The following is a 15008-nucleotide window of genomic DNA, read 5'->3' as shown; positions in this document are numbered from 1 at the left end:
TCTTATGCTTAGGGGCCTATATCTTATTTTTTTTCAAAGCATCCTCGAGTATTATACATTCAATTTTATTTAAAAATGTTCTATTTTCATTATACCCGAGTAATATTGGTAAGAGTTACTTCCCGTTGTCAATTTAAATGCAACTTCCGGTTATTTGACATCTTCCTCCAAAATGGCGACTAAACGAAAGCAAGATGAGAAACACCTTAAAATGTTACGGGATATGGCGGCTTTACCCCACAACAGACAATGTTTCGATTGTCATCAGAGAGGGCCTACATATTTGGACATGACAATAGGATCATTTGTGTGCACAGCATGCAGCGGAATACTGTATGTGGTCGAATTTTTGTATTCAAATTAACTATGCACTAAAAGTAAAAACCACTTCATTTTGACTGTATTTTTCCTTTAACGTAACTAGAGACAGTTTCCAATATTATGTTTCTTCGGTATTTTGAATAATCGATCGTTAACAAAAGGGATTAAATCACGAAGAGATATTGTAACCAAAACTCTTATTTTCAACGGTAGCCCGAATTTCCCCTGTACAAATACAACATTTCTTACATGTGTGTAACATGTACAACAATTCATTTTCTCACAAAATTTTCTTGTTCTTAAGGACTGGTATCACCAACTATTTCGTAATGCGAAATAACACAATTTTTTCTTGAAAAATAATTTCAGTTCATAATGCACAGATACTTGGGCAGTCTTCGACAAATCCCGGGAGTCCGATGCCCGGGACCTGGTAAAATTGGAAGCTGGCATGTGGAAATTGCACACTTACAAGCCCGAAGGGCATGTAAATTCTAAGGCATAAGCCTCTGTATAGTCAAATTAGATAAGAACAATAACATTAAATGTACTTTAAAGTTTTTGATTTTGCATCTAAAGTGAAGTACAAAATAAAATTTTACTGACAGTTTATTTTACCGGGATTTCCAAGGAACTCTTCTGCAAAGGAGACACAAAAAGTGTACAGGTCGAAAACAAATGGCGAGACAATAAATCGACAGAATGATTTCAGCTAGATCATTTCCTTGGCATGAAAAGGCAAATAAGAATAGTATAACTTGATAAAATTCTGGGCATGTAAATATTTGGTAGGGCTAGCGTAATTCGTGATCACACCTGCCCAAAGGGCATGTGCTGAAAAAAATATTTGGCGAAGACTGCTTGGGTCAGCAACCAGTCAAAGAGCCCCCTAATAAAAATGTCCAGGTCAAAGCGCCCCCTGATTTAAGTCAAAGCACCCCTTAATTTTGGTCAAACCGCCCCCAAATATATTTTTTTAGAAAAAATACTGCCCCCAAATATTGGTCAAAGCGTCCCCTGATTCAAGTCAAAGCGCCCCCTAACATATTTTTGTAGAAAAAATACTGCCCCCAAATATTGGTCAAAGCACCCCCTGATTTTGGTCAAAGTGCCCCCTAACATATTTTTATAGAAAAAATATGGCCCTCAAATATTGGTCAAAGCGTCCCTTGATTTTAGTCAAAGCGCCCCCTTACATATTTTAATAGGAAAAATACCGGTCAAAGCGTCCCCTAATTTTGATCAAAGCACCTTTATCATATTTTTATATAAAAAATTCTTTACTGTCCCCAAGAAATGGTCAAAATGCCTCCTGATTTTGGTCAAAGCATCCCCTGGTTTTGGTCAAAGTACCCCTAACATATTTTGATAGAATTTTGGAAAGGGGATGGGGGTAATTACAGAGGGCTCAGGTAAAATCAAGATGTATAATTTCTGGCTTTTATTTCGGAGTTTGAAAAATCTAGCTAGGTGCCAGTAAAAAAATCAGGGGACATTTTGACCATTGCTTGGGGATGGATTCGAAACGATTATTTTTTATAAAATTATATTAGGGGGCATTTTGACCAAAATCTGGGGATGCTTTGGGGCATTTTGACCATTGCTTTAATTTCGGCCAAAAATCAGGGACACTTTGACCAAAATCAGGGGACGCTTTGGGGGGCAGTTTTGTAGTTTTACTAATATTCTAGGGGGTGCTTTGACTGGATTTCCTTGGGTCTTGGTTTAACAATTATATGTATGTACCTTATTGATTTGTAAAAAAAAATTTAAGGTATGCAGACTCTGTAATGGCATCTGCTCAACTCGCTTGTTTACATGGCTTGTTCTTTTTATAAAAACACTGCACCTACCAATATTTCTGCACCGGACGTCTCAGAACATTGATTACTTATTGTAAAAACCCTCACATCTTGCAATTAATTCCTAAAAGGTGATTTTTAAACACTTTTTCAAACTTTTCATTAGCGTGCCAGTTGATAAAGATGCTGTTTAAAAACAAAAAAAATTCCACATAATTTTTGTTAAGTCCACAAAGATTTTGCTTATAAACCTCAACTTTGTGGCCTGTTACAATTGATCTCTGGCCTTTTACTTTGAAATACTGTAGAAGTACTTTTTTCTGCGTGGTATTAATTTAACTAATTTATGTACGCAATACATATAATTTTCCACAGAAATTTTTAATAAGCATACTTAATATAAAAATAAGGCATTTAGTGCTAAAAAAAAATTAATACAAATTGGTGATTTTTACCTGCGAGAATATTTACATTGAAATTGTTCAGTGTAATGTTACTCATTAAAAAATGTCCTCTACAGAACAATAAGGGAAAACACTGTTAATTATTGAATATAAATTATCATAATTTAGACAAATACATATACAGTATTACTAGGTAAAATCTTTTAATAAGAATTATAGGATAGAAAGATACACATTCTAAATACTAAAAAAAAATTAACACAAATTGTTGATTTTTCAGGGAGAATATTTACATTCAGCTTGTTCAGTGTAATGTTACTCATTAGATGAATTGTCATTATATATTTTAAACAAGGGTCAATGGTTGAAAAAGATTTTTGTAATAAGAGAAGAATTTACTATACTTTTTTTTTATAGATAAAATTAATCCACCACACAGAGTGAAATCAATATCTATGGCCAGTTTTACCCCAGAGGAAATTGATTTCATTAAATGTCATGGAAATGAAGTAAGTTTAATTTTTTTTCAACTTTTCTGATTCTATAACACTAAAAAAAATATGGTATTATTGTTATTGAATGTTAAATTAATTGTCGGGGATCGTCTTCTGTCATTCCATAAAATCAAAATAGCACAGCATTTTATGACTTATTGTTTATCGTACTGCAGTTTTGTAGAAAAGTTTGGCTTGGGTTATATGACAGCCAAAAAGACCAAGCTGAACCCGACTCCAGAGATGAACAGAAAATCAAAGATTTCATGGCTCAGAAGTACGAGAGGAAGCGGTGGTACCAGGCGCCGACGGAAGCCATGAAGGAGGAGGCCAGACAAGTGAACGAGTCAGCCACAAACAGAAACGTACCCACACGACCACTGAAGACAATACTAGGAGACAAAACTCCCAAACTCGTGGTCCAAAATCAGGTAATAAAAAAGAAGAGTTTCTATTGTAGACAGCTGGGGGACAAATCTCCAAAATTTGTGGTTCAAAACAATACAGAGTGAAGAGTATCTATTGTTAAGATAGTGAAAAGCAGTAATATATAATTTTCTTTGTTTAGATAAATGTGACACACATTCATGACATTATATCTCAAAGTATGACAAAGTTATTTAAATGACATTTACTTGATGTAGAAATGTTTACAAACACTAAATATGAACTGAATAATAATCTTATTGCTCAGAAATATTTTATGCAGACTAACATGTCTGTCCCCATGTCAATTTTGAGTATAGGTATGTTCCTGTATAGAAAAGTCAAATTCATGGTATCTTAGACATAAAGAAATAATAAAAATTGTATAAACCATGCTAAAAAATGCTAATTTTATTGTTTATGGTAGATAAAGTGTATTATGGTTTGTTGACAATGTTATCAAAGTTAAACATCAGAAAAGTTATGTAAATAAAACACAGGATGCAGTTAGGTTTAAAGGCTATCAGGGTATAGGATTACACAATATTGTCATTGTTAAATAAATACAATGATAATAAACATTAGGGTTGCAGCTGATATCAGTCAGTGACCTAAAATGACTTGAAAGGAAGAAATAGTTCAAGTAGTTTTGATTTAATGACTTTAGAATTGTTATATTTGAATTAACACATCATATTTCTGATAATGATAAAGTTAGGATTTATTACTGGATGCCACATCATTGTTTCCACATGATTAGTTCTGATAATTTATATTTAGTAAAAACTAAAATTCACCCTTGAATAGGAAGGTAGTGGCACAATTATGAATCAAAATTTTAACTGCAAAGGACTATCAACAATAAATTGCCATAAATAAATTAATAATAACCCCCCCCCCCCCCCCCCCCCCCCCAAAAAAAACAAAAACAAACAAACAAACAAAAAACAAAACAAACACCCACACACAGCTTAACAACTTACCTGAAAGTGAACATACATACAGTACTTAGCACAGTATTTATTATATTAATTTTGTAATTTTTTTTTATAGTCCCCCCAGACAACACCAAAGAATCATGCAGCCCAGCAGCCCCCTCCTGTGTCCCAGCCCCCCGTATCCCTGAGTTCCTCCCCCCCAGGACAACAGAATCAGTCCTCAGGATCCACCACTATGGACCTGTTAGGGGATTTAGGAGGAGACCCTTTTGCATCATCGGCACCCCCAGCCCCACAAGTAGCCACAGGTGGTGGAGGTGAAGGTTTGTTCAGCAGTTACAGGATTCTTAATAACATATCTATAGAGGATTTATACTCTACCATAAGGACATCTAGTGTAGCTTTGTTTCCTACATACATGTAAATCAGACACTATTTTACACTATTTGCAAGTAGATGCACAGAAAGCTAGCTTTACTTTCTTTTCAGTAAGTATTCATAATGTTCCTGACTTCCCATATAAGTAGAATTTCTAGCGAGGATTTAATTTTGGCATTATTAGCAAGGGTGTTGAGTTCGCTAAAATTTCATATCGCTAAAAATTCATTGCGTTTTATTTGTAAAAGCTTCTTAAGTGGAAATTTTAAAATCGCTAAATTTGCATCTCTCTAAAAATAAACACCAATTTTTAACGACAAATCGCTAAATTTGCGTCTCGCTAAAATTTCCACTAATATGCGGTATTTATCCTCACAAGTACTTGTTGCAGACACATAAATATCATATTATCTGTATCACTTTTGAGATAATCATACAAATATAGATGATTCAATAATGAATGTAAAGGACATGATTTTCAATAAAATTTTCCAGAGAAAATTATCATATTGGATATATACTGGTAACATGAATGTCTGCCTGACATTCAAGGTCATACCTTTTTGCTGTGCTTTTAGACAGTGAGTTAATTTTTAGTCTTAAAAAAAACCAGATTCCAGAAAACAAAATTAGCAATATGAATATTATACCCCCTGCTTGAAGAGTAGGGAGGTATATAGTGATGTGTGTGTGTGTGTGTCCATCTGTCTGTCTGCCAGTCCGTCCATTATGCTTTGGGGTATTTATCTCTTATCCACAAATTCTCTTAAACCACTGAATGAAATTTAATGTGATAGCAAAACATGGACACTGCCATTAATTCTTTCAATAATATTAAAGGGTACACATTTCTTATGCACAACTCTTATACCAATGAATAAAATTTTATGATACTTTCACAGATTCTTTATCAAATAGTGCCATTGTGACCACTTATTTTAACTTTTGATCTGACATTTATTTCCACTCTCCCATTGCAAAACATGAATTTTGCTATTATAATCATATGAGAGGTAGGATAGGTAAAAGGAGGGGGGAGGTTCATTTTGTGAGCTCAGTGCTTAAAGTACCTATATAGTTTAGTTTGTGCTATTTCCAGCTATTTTTATTTTGTAACTTGTACTTTCATATAAACTTGGATATCAGGCAACTGAGGCAAGACATTTATGCTACTCCATGGCAAATCTACTTCACAGTATGGTGTACGATCATCAAAATTATAATGCATAATAATTAGCCCCCTTCCCCACCCCCACCCCCAAAAAAGATGGATTAATGTTAAAAGTTTTCAAAGTTATCATATTCCTTGCAAGGAAAAACAGTCCTAAAAGAAAAAAAAAGATGCACATGATTGAAATGTAAAGAACTTTCAAAGACTTAAATTCATGTAGACTTTTTATGCTGTAACTACTATTTCAGGGGGTTTTGCTGATTTTAGCCAGTTTTCTGCACAACCTGCTTCTCAACCCTTCCCAGCATTCCAGAGTTCCAGCAGTAAGTTCCTCCCCCCTCATTATTTTCATGTCATTTATAAACACTGTACATGTATTGTCACTTTACTTTTAGGCACCTTTGATCAAATGTTAACAAGTTTTTTGTTTTTTTTTACAATTTATGCATCTGAAATAGTAAGGCATACTTAAGAATGGTTGAAGCATAGCCTGACAGAGACAAGATTTGGGTCACAAATGAACCAAGTCAGATGCAGTAATATATGTATGATATATAAACATACATAAGAAAAAGAAAGCTATGTTCAGCTTGTAAAGTTGATATTTGGTCCAATTTAATTTTCTATTGTTGCAAAACATTGTAAAGAGTGTAAACATATTTGCTATGGATGCATTGAAGAAGCTTACTGATCACCAACAAGATTTAATAAAACTGGCTTGTCAAAGGAATATCAAAGACAACATTCAGATAAAAATTAGAATATATATTAATACCCGGTAATAGGGAGGGGTCTAAAAAAGACTGTGACTGCTATTCAATCACATTCACTTTTTGTGAATTAAATTATCTATGTATAAATGAAAACAAATACAAATGTAATTTGATTTTGAGTGTTTATTTTCACTTCATTTGATCATACCTCATGCATGCCTTAGTTTGCTAGATTGCAAATTCCTCTGAAATTTCATGTATACTTAGTACATTTGTATATTTAATTATACCCCACGCAACTAGTTGCGTGAGGTATAATGTTTTTGACCTGTCCGTCAGAGTGTCAGTCAGTCAGTGCAACTTTTCATAAACCGCTGGACAGAATTTTCAAACTTTACAGTATTTAGGACACAATGTGTAGATGTGCAATTACTCCTTCATAAACCACACTTTTCACAGAATTTTTGGCCATACCTTAAATATAGAGATGAGCATTTTGTCAGTGCAACTCCTCATAAACCGCTGCACAGAATTTCGTCAAACTTTACAGGTATTTAGGACACAGTGTGTAGATGTGCATATTACCAGGAAATTCCAATTCCTTTATTTTTCTGGGAATTTTGGCACTTTTCAAATTAGATTTTTGGCCATACCTTGAATATAGAGATGAACATTTTGTCAGCGCAATTCCTCATAAACCGCTGCACAGGTTTTCGTCAAACTTTGGAGATATGTAGGACACAGTGTGTAGATGTGCATATTACCAGGAAATTCCGATTCCTTTATTTTTCTGGGAATTTTGGCACTTTTCAAATTAGATTTTTGGCCATACCTTGAATATACAGATGAACATTTTGTAAGCGCGACCCCTCATAAACTGCTGCACAGAATTTTGTCAGACTTTGCAGATATTTAGGACACAATGTATAGATATGCATTTTACCAGGAAATTCCGATTCCTTTATTTTTCTGGGAATTTCCGCACTTTACAACTTAGATTTTTGGGGATATCTTGAATATACATGTAGTGATGAACAGTTTGTCAGCGCAACTCCTCATAAACCGCTGCACAGAATTTCATCAAACTTTGCAGATATTTAGGACACAATTTGTAGATGTGCATATTACCGGGAAATTCCGATTCTTTCATTTTTTCTGGGATTTTCAGCACTTTGAGTTTTGGGGTAGCATGGGGTATGTGAGCTTGCTCACTTTTTCTTTCATTTAAAAAGTTTTAATTAAATAGTGATAATGTATTTTGTTATGAACTTGTTCTTACTTGTAGTTTTTGTGAGGTCAATTTTTTCAAGTAATTTTACTGTTATAAAGCAAGTTCAATTTACATCTTGTTGTTTTCAAATTAATTCTGTATACAGGGTTATTTTTGCCCCGTTTAATTTTCGTCCCTTTCGTCCTTGTCGGAAGTGGGTGAATTTAAAACGGGACGAATTCAAAGTAAGCAGTATAATATCTTAAACAAAGATCTTTCTGGGCGAATTTAAAATGGGGTAAACTTGTTTCCAAATGAAAGGGAGAAAATAAAACGGGACAAAAATAATCCTGTATACAGTATTTACTTCCATTAATTCAAAAATTCAAAAGCTCTGTTTGAAATATTTTAAGAATTGAGGAGTATGGAATCTTGTACATGTATGTGTATTTTGTATTTTTGATGAAAGCACAAGTTATTTAAACTGCCAAAACACCTAATTCTATGTGACTTCATTTTCTTTCTTTCTTTCTTTTTCTTTTTCTTTTTTTTTTTTTTTGATAATTAAAATTATCTGGTCATGAGTATCAACCGAATTTAATGACTATGACTTTATCCATCAGATTTTTTTTTACAATTTAAAAAAAAAAAATATTTATGCAATATATATTACAATGAATTTACAGATACAAACACACTATTTCCAATGTCCAACACACCAATCAGTGCTGCCCCAGCAGTGAATGGGGGATTCCCCAGTTTTTCCCCTGCCCAGGCCCCTCCATCAGCGCCTTCTGGCGGTGAATCCTCAGCGTCAGGGGGAAACAAATACTCAGATCTAGGAGACCTGTTCAGCACCCCTGCCACAACAGAGTCCAACACAACAGCCCTAAGCTGGGGTGGATCTACCTCCAGTTCAGGCATCTCCTGGGGTGGGGGAGGAGGAAGCAGCAGTTCAGGGGGGATAGACTGGAACAGCGGAGGGGGTGGTGGAACGGGTATGAACTGGAGCAGTGGGGGGTTGAGCAGCACCATGGGAACCACCATGAACTGGAACGCTTCTTCAGGCAGTACTAGTTCTATGGCACCATCTCATTCAGGTTTGTGGAATAATTCTACAAAGTTTTAGAAGGAACCAGCAATTTATGATTTCTGTACATCTTTTTTACTTGTATTAAACACTTGTATATATTTTTGGCTAAGTGAACTTTTTAAAAATAGATTTAGAACAAGTTTATTTTCATGAAGCTAAATCAAGACCAAATTTGCATGGGTGTTGTATGTAAAATAAAAACTACCAGACTTGCTATGGATTCTGTTTCTCATATATATTTTCCAGATGCATGATGAGGGTGGATTTTTCTAGGGTCAATTCCCAAGTGCTGTAAAGCCTTATCTTGAAATCACCCCTGATGGGCATGAAAGTTCTATTATGATGAATTGCATTTGTAATTAAGAATTCAAATATTGAATATTCATTAAAGAAAACTTTATAATCTTTTGATTAATGAAAGAGAAAAACAGAAATGATTTGGGTACGTGATTATTATTATTTAGAGAATACTACATGATTTCTTACAGCCTTCTGTATCCCCCCCAGTGCTTACTCGTATAGCCAGCTGGGTAGAGGTGGAAACCCGTTCTTCTCAGACTCTGGGGGTAATTTAGCATGTCCTGATTTCTTCTGAAACTTTGCTGTTGAATGTTGCATTGAAAATATTCCGTTTATCAAGGCATTGTTGGCTGTGTTCCAGCTATGTTAGTTCCCGTTATTTGTTTGAAGTTACTTTTATGTTGTTAAGAATGGCATAGGCTTCAGCTTATGCATTATTAGATAAATATTGAACAGGTATGTTGCAGGTCATGCATTTGATTGTTCAAAGAATGGTTCTACTGACATTTAGAGTTTCTGTTTTATTAAAGATAAACAAAATTCACTTAAAGTTTGCATACATGCATACATATGTCTGTGTGCTTCTTTGCGTTTCTGAGAAAAGAGGTACATGTATTACATTAAAAAAAAATGAATTTTTTTTCTGTGCTCTCTGATTTTAGAACTGATTTTGAGTGAAACATAATAAACAAAGTTGTGTCTTCAACAATGATTTAAGTTGTTATCATTTTGAAAAAAAAAATCGACGTAATCTTTTGCTTTGAGACTTTGGCATCAGTTTGAATTAAACTTTTAAAATTCATGAAATGAAGTATATGTACATGTATATTGTACACATAACAAACTTAAGATAAAAATCAAGTCAGTATATGAGCTATATGCATACTACCTGTAGTTTTAGATTTAGAGATAACTTACATTGATTAAAATTAGAATCCACTAATGAAGATATCCTTGGCATGGAATACTACGGTTCATTTTCATATCAATGCAGTATTTTAATGCCTTATAACTAGAAAAAAATAGTAATGCTAATATTCTTTTTTTGTTACAGCATGTTGATAAAACTACATTGTGTAAATGCCTTTAACAATTATTCTGCTTGCCCCTCTCCTAATTTAGCAGCAGATGCAACAGAAAATGATCTTGAATTGTTACATTGTAGCCTGTGAAGATTTTTGTCCTTTGATGATAAATATTTAATTTTAGCTCTGATGGTGCAAGTAGAATTTATAAGGGTACATAACTTTTTTTTTTAAAGCATTTTTGGTTTTTTTAACTTTGATGAAAGGGTAACCATAGAAACAGTTTCTTGAAAATTTCTCAAAATGCTATTCTTTCAAAAGGTTTGGTCCTATTTCAATGAGTCTTGGTTAAAAGTAGATGTTCTTCCTTTTACAATGATTTCAATAAAACTTGGTACTGGTTTAAGAGCATCAAGATCCAAGATTTAATAATTGTAAATGGAGAGGATTTTGAATTTTTTTTTTTTCATACATGTAGTAAAAACCAGTAGAGCTAAGATTGCCATCACTGACATTTTTTGTTATTTCTTAAGAGTACTGCAGGAAAGATGCAAGATCTTTTAGCTGAACAATTTAAATGTTATATAATTATATTCAAACAGGAGCCAATCCATTTGGAGAAACAACAGCTGCCACCCAGTCTAATGTTAGCAATCCATTCGGGGGAAGTGCAGGTGGAGGTCAGCCATCTTTGTTTGGCAACCAGCCTAATGCAGGATTTGGGCAACACTCAGGGGGGTTCGGGAATCAACCAACCAGTGTAGCGGGATTTGGGCAACAATCAGGGGGGTTCGGGAATCAACCGACCAGTGTAGCAGGATTTGGGTCGCACACCTCCACGGCGGGAGGATATGGAACACCCACATCAGCTGCTGGAGGATTTGGTGCCCCCCAAACGTCAGTGGCTAGAGGGTTTGGACCCCCTGCTTCAAACCCTGGTACTTTTAACATGGGAGGGTTTGGACAGACCTCAACAGCTGGAGGATTTGGAAGCACTCCTACGACAGGTGGGTTCGGACAAAACCCACCAGCTGGTAATTTTGGACCACCTGGGGGAGGTTTTGGAGGTGCGGGAATGTCAAATCAGTTTCATAATCAGAATGGAGTCTTCAGTTCAATGGGACCATCAAGTACAAGTGGTGGATTTGGGACTGTTTCACATGCCCAGACAATGCCAAATCAGTTTGGACATTCAATGCCAGGACAATTTGATAATAAAATGGGAGGTGCCCATGGGTTTCCATCAGGATGGGGAGGCCAGCCTGCAGCCACAAGTGCTCAGCCAGTCAATCCATTTTTGGTATGTTCTAATGCAGAGTTTATATCTACATGTATTTGTATAGTATGTTGACAGCAAGTAATGCTATTGAATTAAATCTAAATTGTACCTATAAGCCATGATTTCATCAAATTTTTTTTTCAGTCAACAGCCTCTCAGTCAATGGCCCCAAAGAGTGGTTCAACAAATCCCTTCTTGTGATGGACTGGAACAGTTTGTTTTAGCTTTTTATGAATTTAATTTTGAGTGTACACTTCTTGAAAGGTCTTTTCAACCAAAGGTGATTTTTCAGTTGAACAAAGATGACAGTGGTGCCATGTGTTGTTGAATGCTATCAGTGTGGGCTTGCATGAGATTATAAGGAGTTTGGAAGATTATATTTCTCTCATGAAACTGAAGTCATTTTCATGTGCGTGTATACTGATGTTATTAAATTTTACTAAGCTTTTGTTAAATCAAAGGTATATTATTTGATGCAGAACAGTTAGCAAAGAAGAGTATGTTGTGATATGGAGAGTAGCTTTGCCAGATGTAATATCCTTCATCTTTTTTTTTTCCTTTTTGGTTTGACAATCTCTTAAATTCTTAATCATTGAGAGTACAGTTAAGGTCCAAAATGTGTCAACAAAGCCAAATTTGACTATGATTGCGGAATTTGTCAGCTCAAAATTTTGCATTATTTGTAAATTTTCCAGTTTTTAGTGAATAGATCATTGGAAAGAATTAATGAAGTTGAAGATAAAAGATTTTCCATAGCCAAAAATGCAATTTTATTTATTTTTTTTTGGCCAAAGTGATCTAATAAGATAAAGTGCCATTCAGTAGTTGTTGGTCAAGAGCTAAATTTAGCAAATTAAGCAACCATTTTCAGATTTAGCAACATTAAAGTATAAGGACCTTTCCTGCACTGTAGTTATTATAACTACCTTTAATATACAATCATTAATTTGGAATAACATGTCTAAAGAAGTAGAGGAAGCTTAGAATTGTGTAAAAGTGAATTAAATTCAACATTTTCCCTAGAATTTTATCACAAATATTTAGAGTATTTGTATTTGAATTACATGTTTGAAAATCCGATTTTTATGTCAGTTGTTTAAGGTTTCAGTAAGAGTGTGTTAATTTATGGTTAGTGAAATGTTTTGCTTTTATAAAGTGCAGTTGTGTTAAAATGTTGAAAATTTTATGTATTGAAATTTCTTCGTAGAAGTATTCATATTCTTACTATAAACCATGTACTTTTTAATAAGTTAATTTTCTTATCTTTTTGGCATTGATTATTACTGTAATAAGGGATATATCATCTTGAAAATTATACATGTAAACAAAACTTAACATTAAGATGAGGATTGTGTATGAAAGAAGTAATTTTACACATTGACTTTTTTTTAAAGAAATGAATCTATGTAAATTATTTCAAACCAAGTTTGATGTCATAGATCAACAAATGTACATACATGTATATATATATTACCATATTTTCATCATACCCCGATTGTAAGAATGTATCCAAGGGCATTAAATTGCAAAAAAATTATAATTTAAGTACATTGTAACAACAAAATTAAGTAGTTACATAAATTTAAAGTTTGTTTCAATAATATGTTTTGTAATTTCTGTCTAAAAGATTTTTAAACTCAAAAAATATGTGTTAGTAAGTTCATAGATTATGTCTTCCATAACAATGCTAAGTTTAAAATTTATAGAAGGTTTGAAATTTGTTGTGACAATTAAATTAAAAAGAAATGTTTAAACTCTTAGTATTAAAAAAAACAATACAGACATGTCAATTTAAACGAAATCATACAATTCTCTCTAGGATTTCGAAAAGTTTGAATATGAATAGGAATATCTCTGCAACAGAGTTTATTCTATTGTGAAGAGGCTGTAAATCCAATGATGTACAACTATGACCTTGCTAGTGTCTTAAGGAAAATGTGACTTTTAAGTTATATTTGTTATTAATTAAATGCTTCATTTCAGAATATGCCTTGTTGATATTTGTATGATTATTATTTCCACTGTATGAAATATTAAGGTTTTGAAAAGTCTGTGCAAAAACTCGTAATACATTATTTGCTTATTATGCAGAATGGTAAAATGCTATTGTTCAATATCTTGTCTAGAAACAGGGTACTGATTTTTATCTAAATATCTAGGCTGGGTGTGTTTATCTAATTGCTTTTTATCTCAATTGTCAAAGACGCAGCGTACAGCCTGTTTTGGTGTAGGCCATTGCTTTACGGGCATATATGGCTAAATAATTTTGTTTGTTACTATAGTTTCAGTATTTATACACTGTAGATATATTTAAATTGCAATAATTGGCAGAAATATTAATGAGCAGATGTATAATGAGTCATTCTTAATTTTGTTGTAAAATAACAAATATAAAATCAGATTTTATGTCATGTATTATGTGTTATATATCAGTAAGGATAGGATAAACTGATTGACTTAATTTTGAGTGTCAATTTCCATGCAAATTCTTTGCAAAATTTTTGAAAAATAATCTACATGTGTAAAAGGGGGTCGCCTCCGTGTGTTTGATTTCCAACTGTTCTTATCTGCCTTGGTCTAGGGGACCTTCGTCATACACGTTTGAACATTTTCTTCCCTGGTAAGGATTAAGGAAAAACAATATTTTTAAATTCATGTTCTCCCTCTCCCTGAAGCTGACAGGGTTTGGCAAAATGGCAAAAACCATTAAAATTATAATAAGCATTCTGCAAACTGTGAAATTTTAGGTGTACCCGGGAAATATGTTTAGGACTGGGCGTAGTTCCTTAGCTGGCCCTCTTTTGAAAATGCTTTATATCTAACACACGCTTCTCTCTTTATCCAGGACATCTACTTGACAAACTGCATGTGTGTAACGAGAAGTGAACTCACAAAATTGTGAAAGTTATGTTCCCAAGACCGCGGAGTTGGTTGTCGAGATTCAAAGAATGTAATGTGACAATTCCTAAAAATGAAGCCTCAGTCAAAAAATGTCGAGTTTAGAAATGGTGCATAAAGAAGAGAAATGACAAACGGAAAAAGAAAGGGAAAATTAAATGTTGATCAATTTATAACTGATAATCAGTTTGGCCTTTTTTAAATATAAGTAAATGTTGAAAGATTAAATAAATTTCAGTATATGAGCAACTAAGCCCTACCTTAGCTGAACCGTATAGGGCAGTGGAGCTTTAATTCTGCAAGTTATTAGTGATAATCATCCGAAGAGTTTGCTAGCTGCAGAACTGTAGCTCTCCGAAAAATATATATTGACAGACCGGAGAGCTACAGTGCCACCCATTGAAAAAACTGTATATTTATTGCGCACAAAAAAGTGCGCTGTTTCTCGATTTATTTCTCCATATTTTTAAAGCGTTCATCTCAAATTATTACTAACCATGTGTTCCTAACATATTCTTTCACTGTTTCCACCACAAAGCATCCCTTATAATTGTTG

General features: G+C 33.8%; 1 protein-coding gene across 3 annotated transcripts; it reads left to right on the top strand.

Moving 5' to 3' along the window:
• The first annotated feature begins 2954 nt into the window (after positions 1–2954).
• LOC134228425 (uncharacterized) lies at positions 2955–13960 on the top strand. 3 transcript variants are annotated; one of them, XM_062710080.1, is made up of 8 exons: positions 2955–3036; positions 3198–3452; positions 4501–4708; positions 6183–6257; positions 8544–8957; positions 9439–9516; positions 10878–11575; positions 11699–13960. In XM_062710080.1, exons 1-8 carry the CDS (start codon positions 2983–2985, stop codon positions 11753–11755), a joined length of 1839 nt encoding a protein of 612 aa, XP_062566064.1. In that variant the 5' UTR covers positions 2955–2982; the 3' UTR covers positions 11756–13960. The 3 variants fall into 3 exon arrangements, with proteins under 3 accessions (XP_062566064.1, XP_062566065.1, XP_062566066.1); XM_062710081.1 differs by lacking the exon at positions 6183–6257; XM_062710082.1 differs by lacking the exon at positions 9439–9516.
• The last annotated feature ends 1048 nt before the right edge of the window (positions 13961–15008 follow it).

Source organism: Saccostrea cucullata, unplaced genomic scaffold, assembly GCF_032062105.1.
Source record: "Saccostrea cucullata isolate Sc308-1 unplaced genomic scaffold, CSIRO_AGI_Scuc_v1 ctg333, whole genome shotgun sequence".
Classification (NCBI taxonomy): Eukaryota; Metazoa; Mollusca; class Bivalvia; order Ostreida; family Ostreidae; genus Saccostrea; species Saccostrea cuccullata.
Note: the sequence above shows the minus strand (reverse complement) of the source record. Positions and strands in the feature narration are given on the sequence as shown.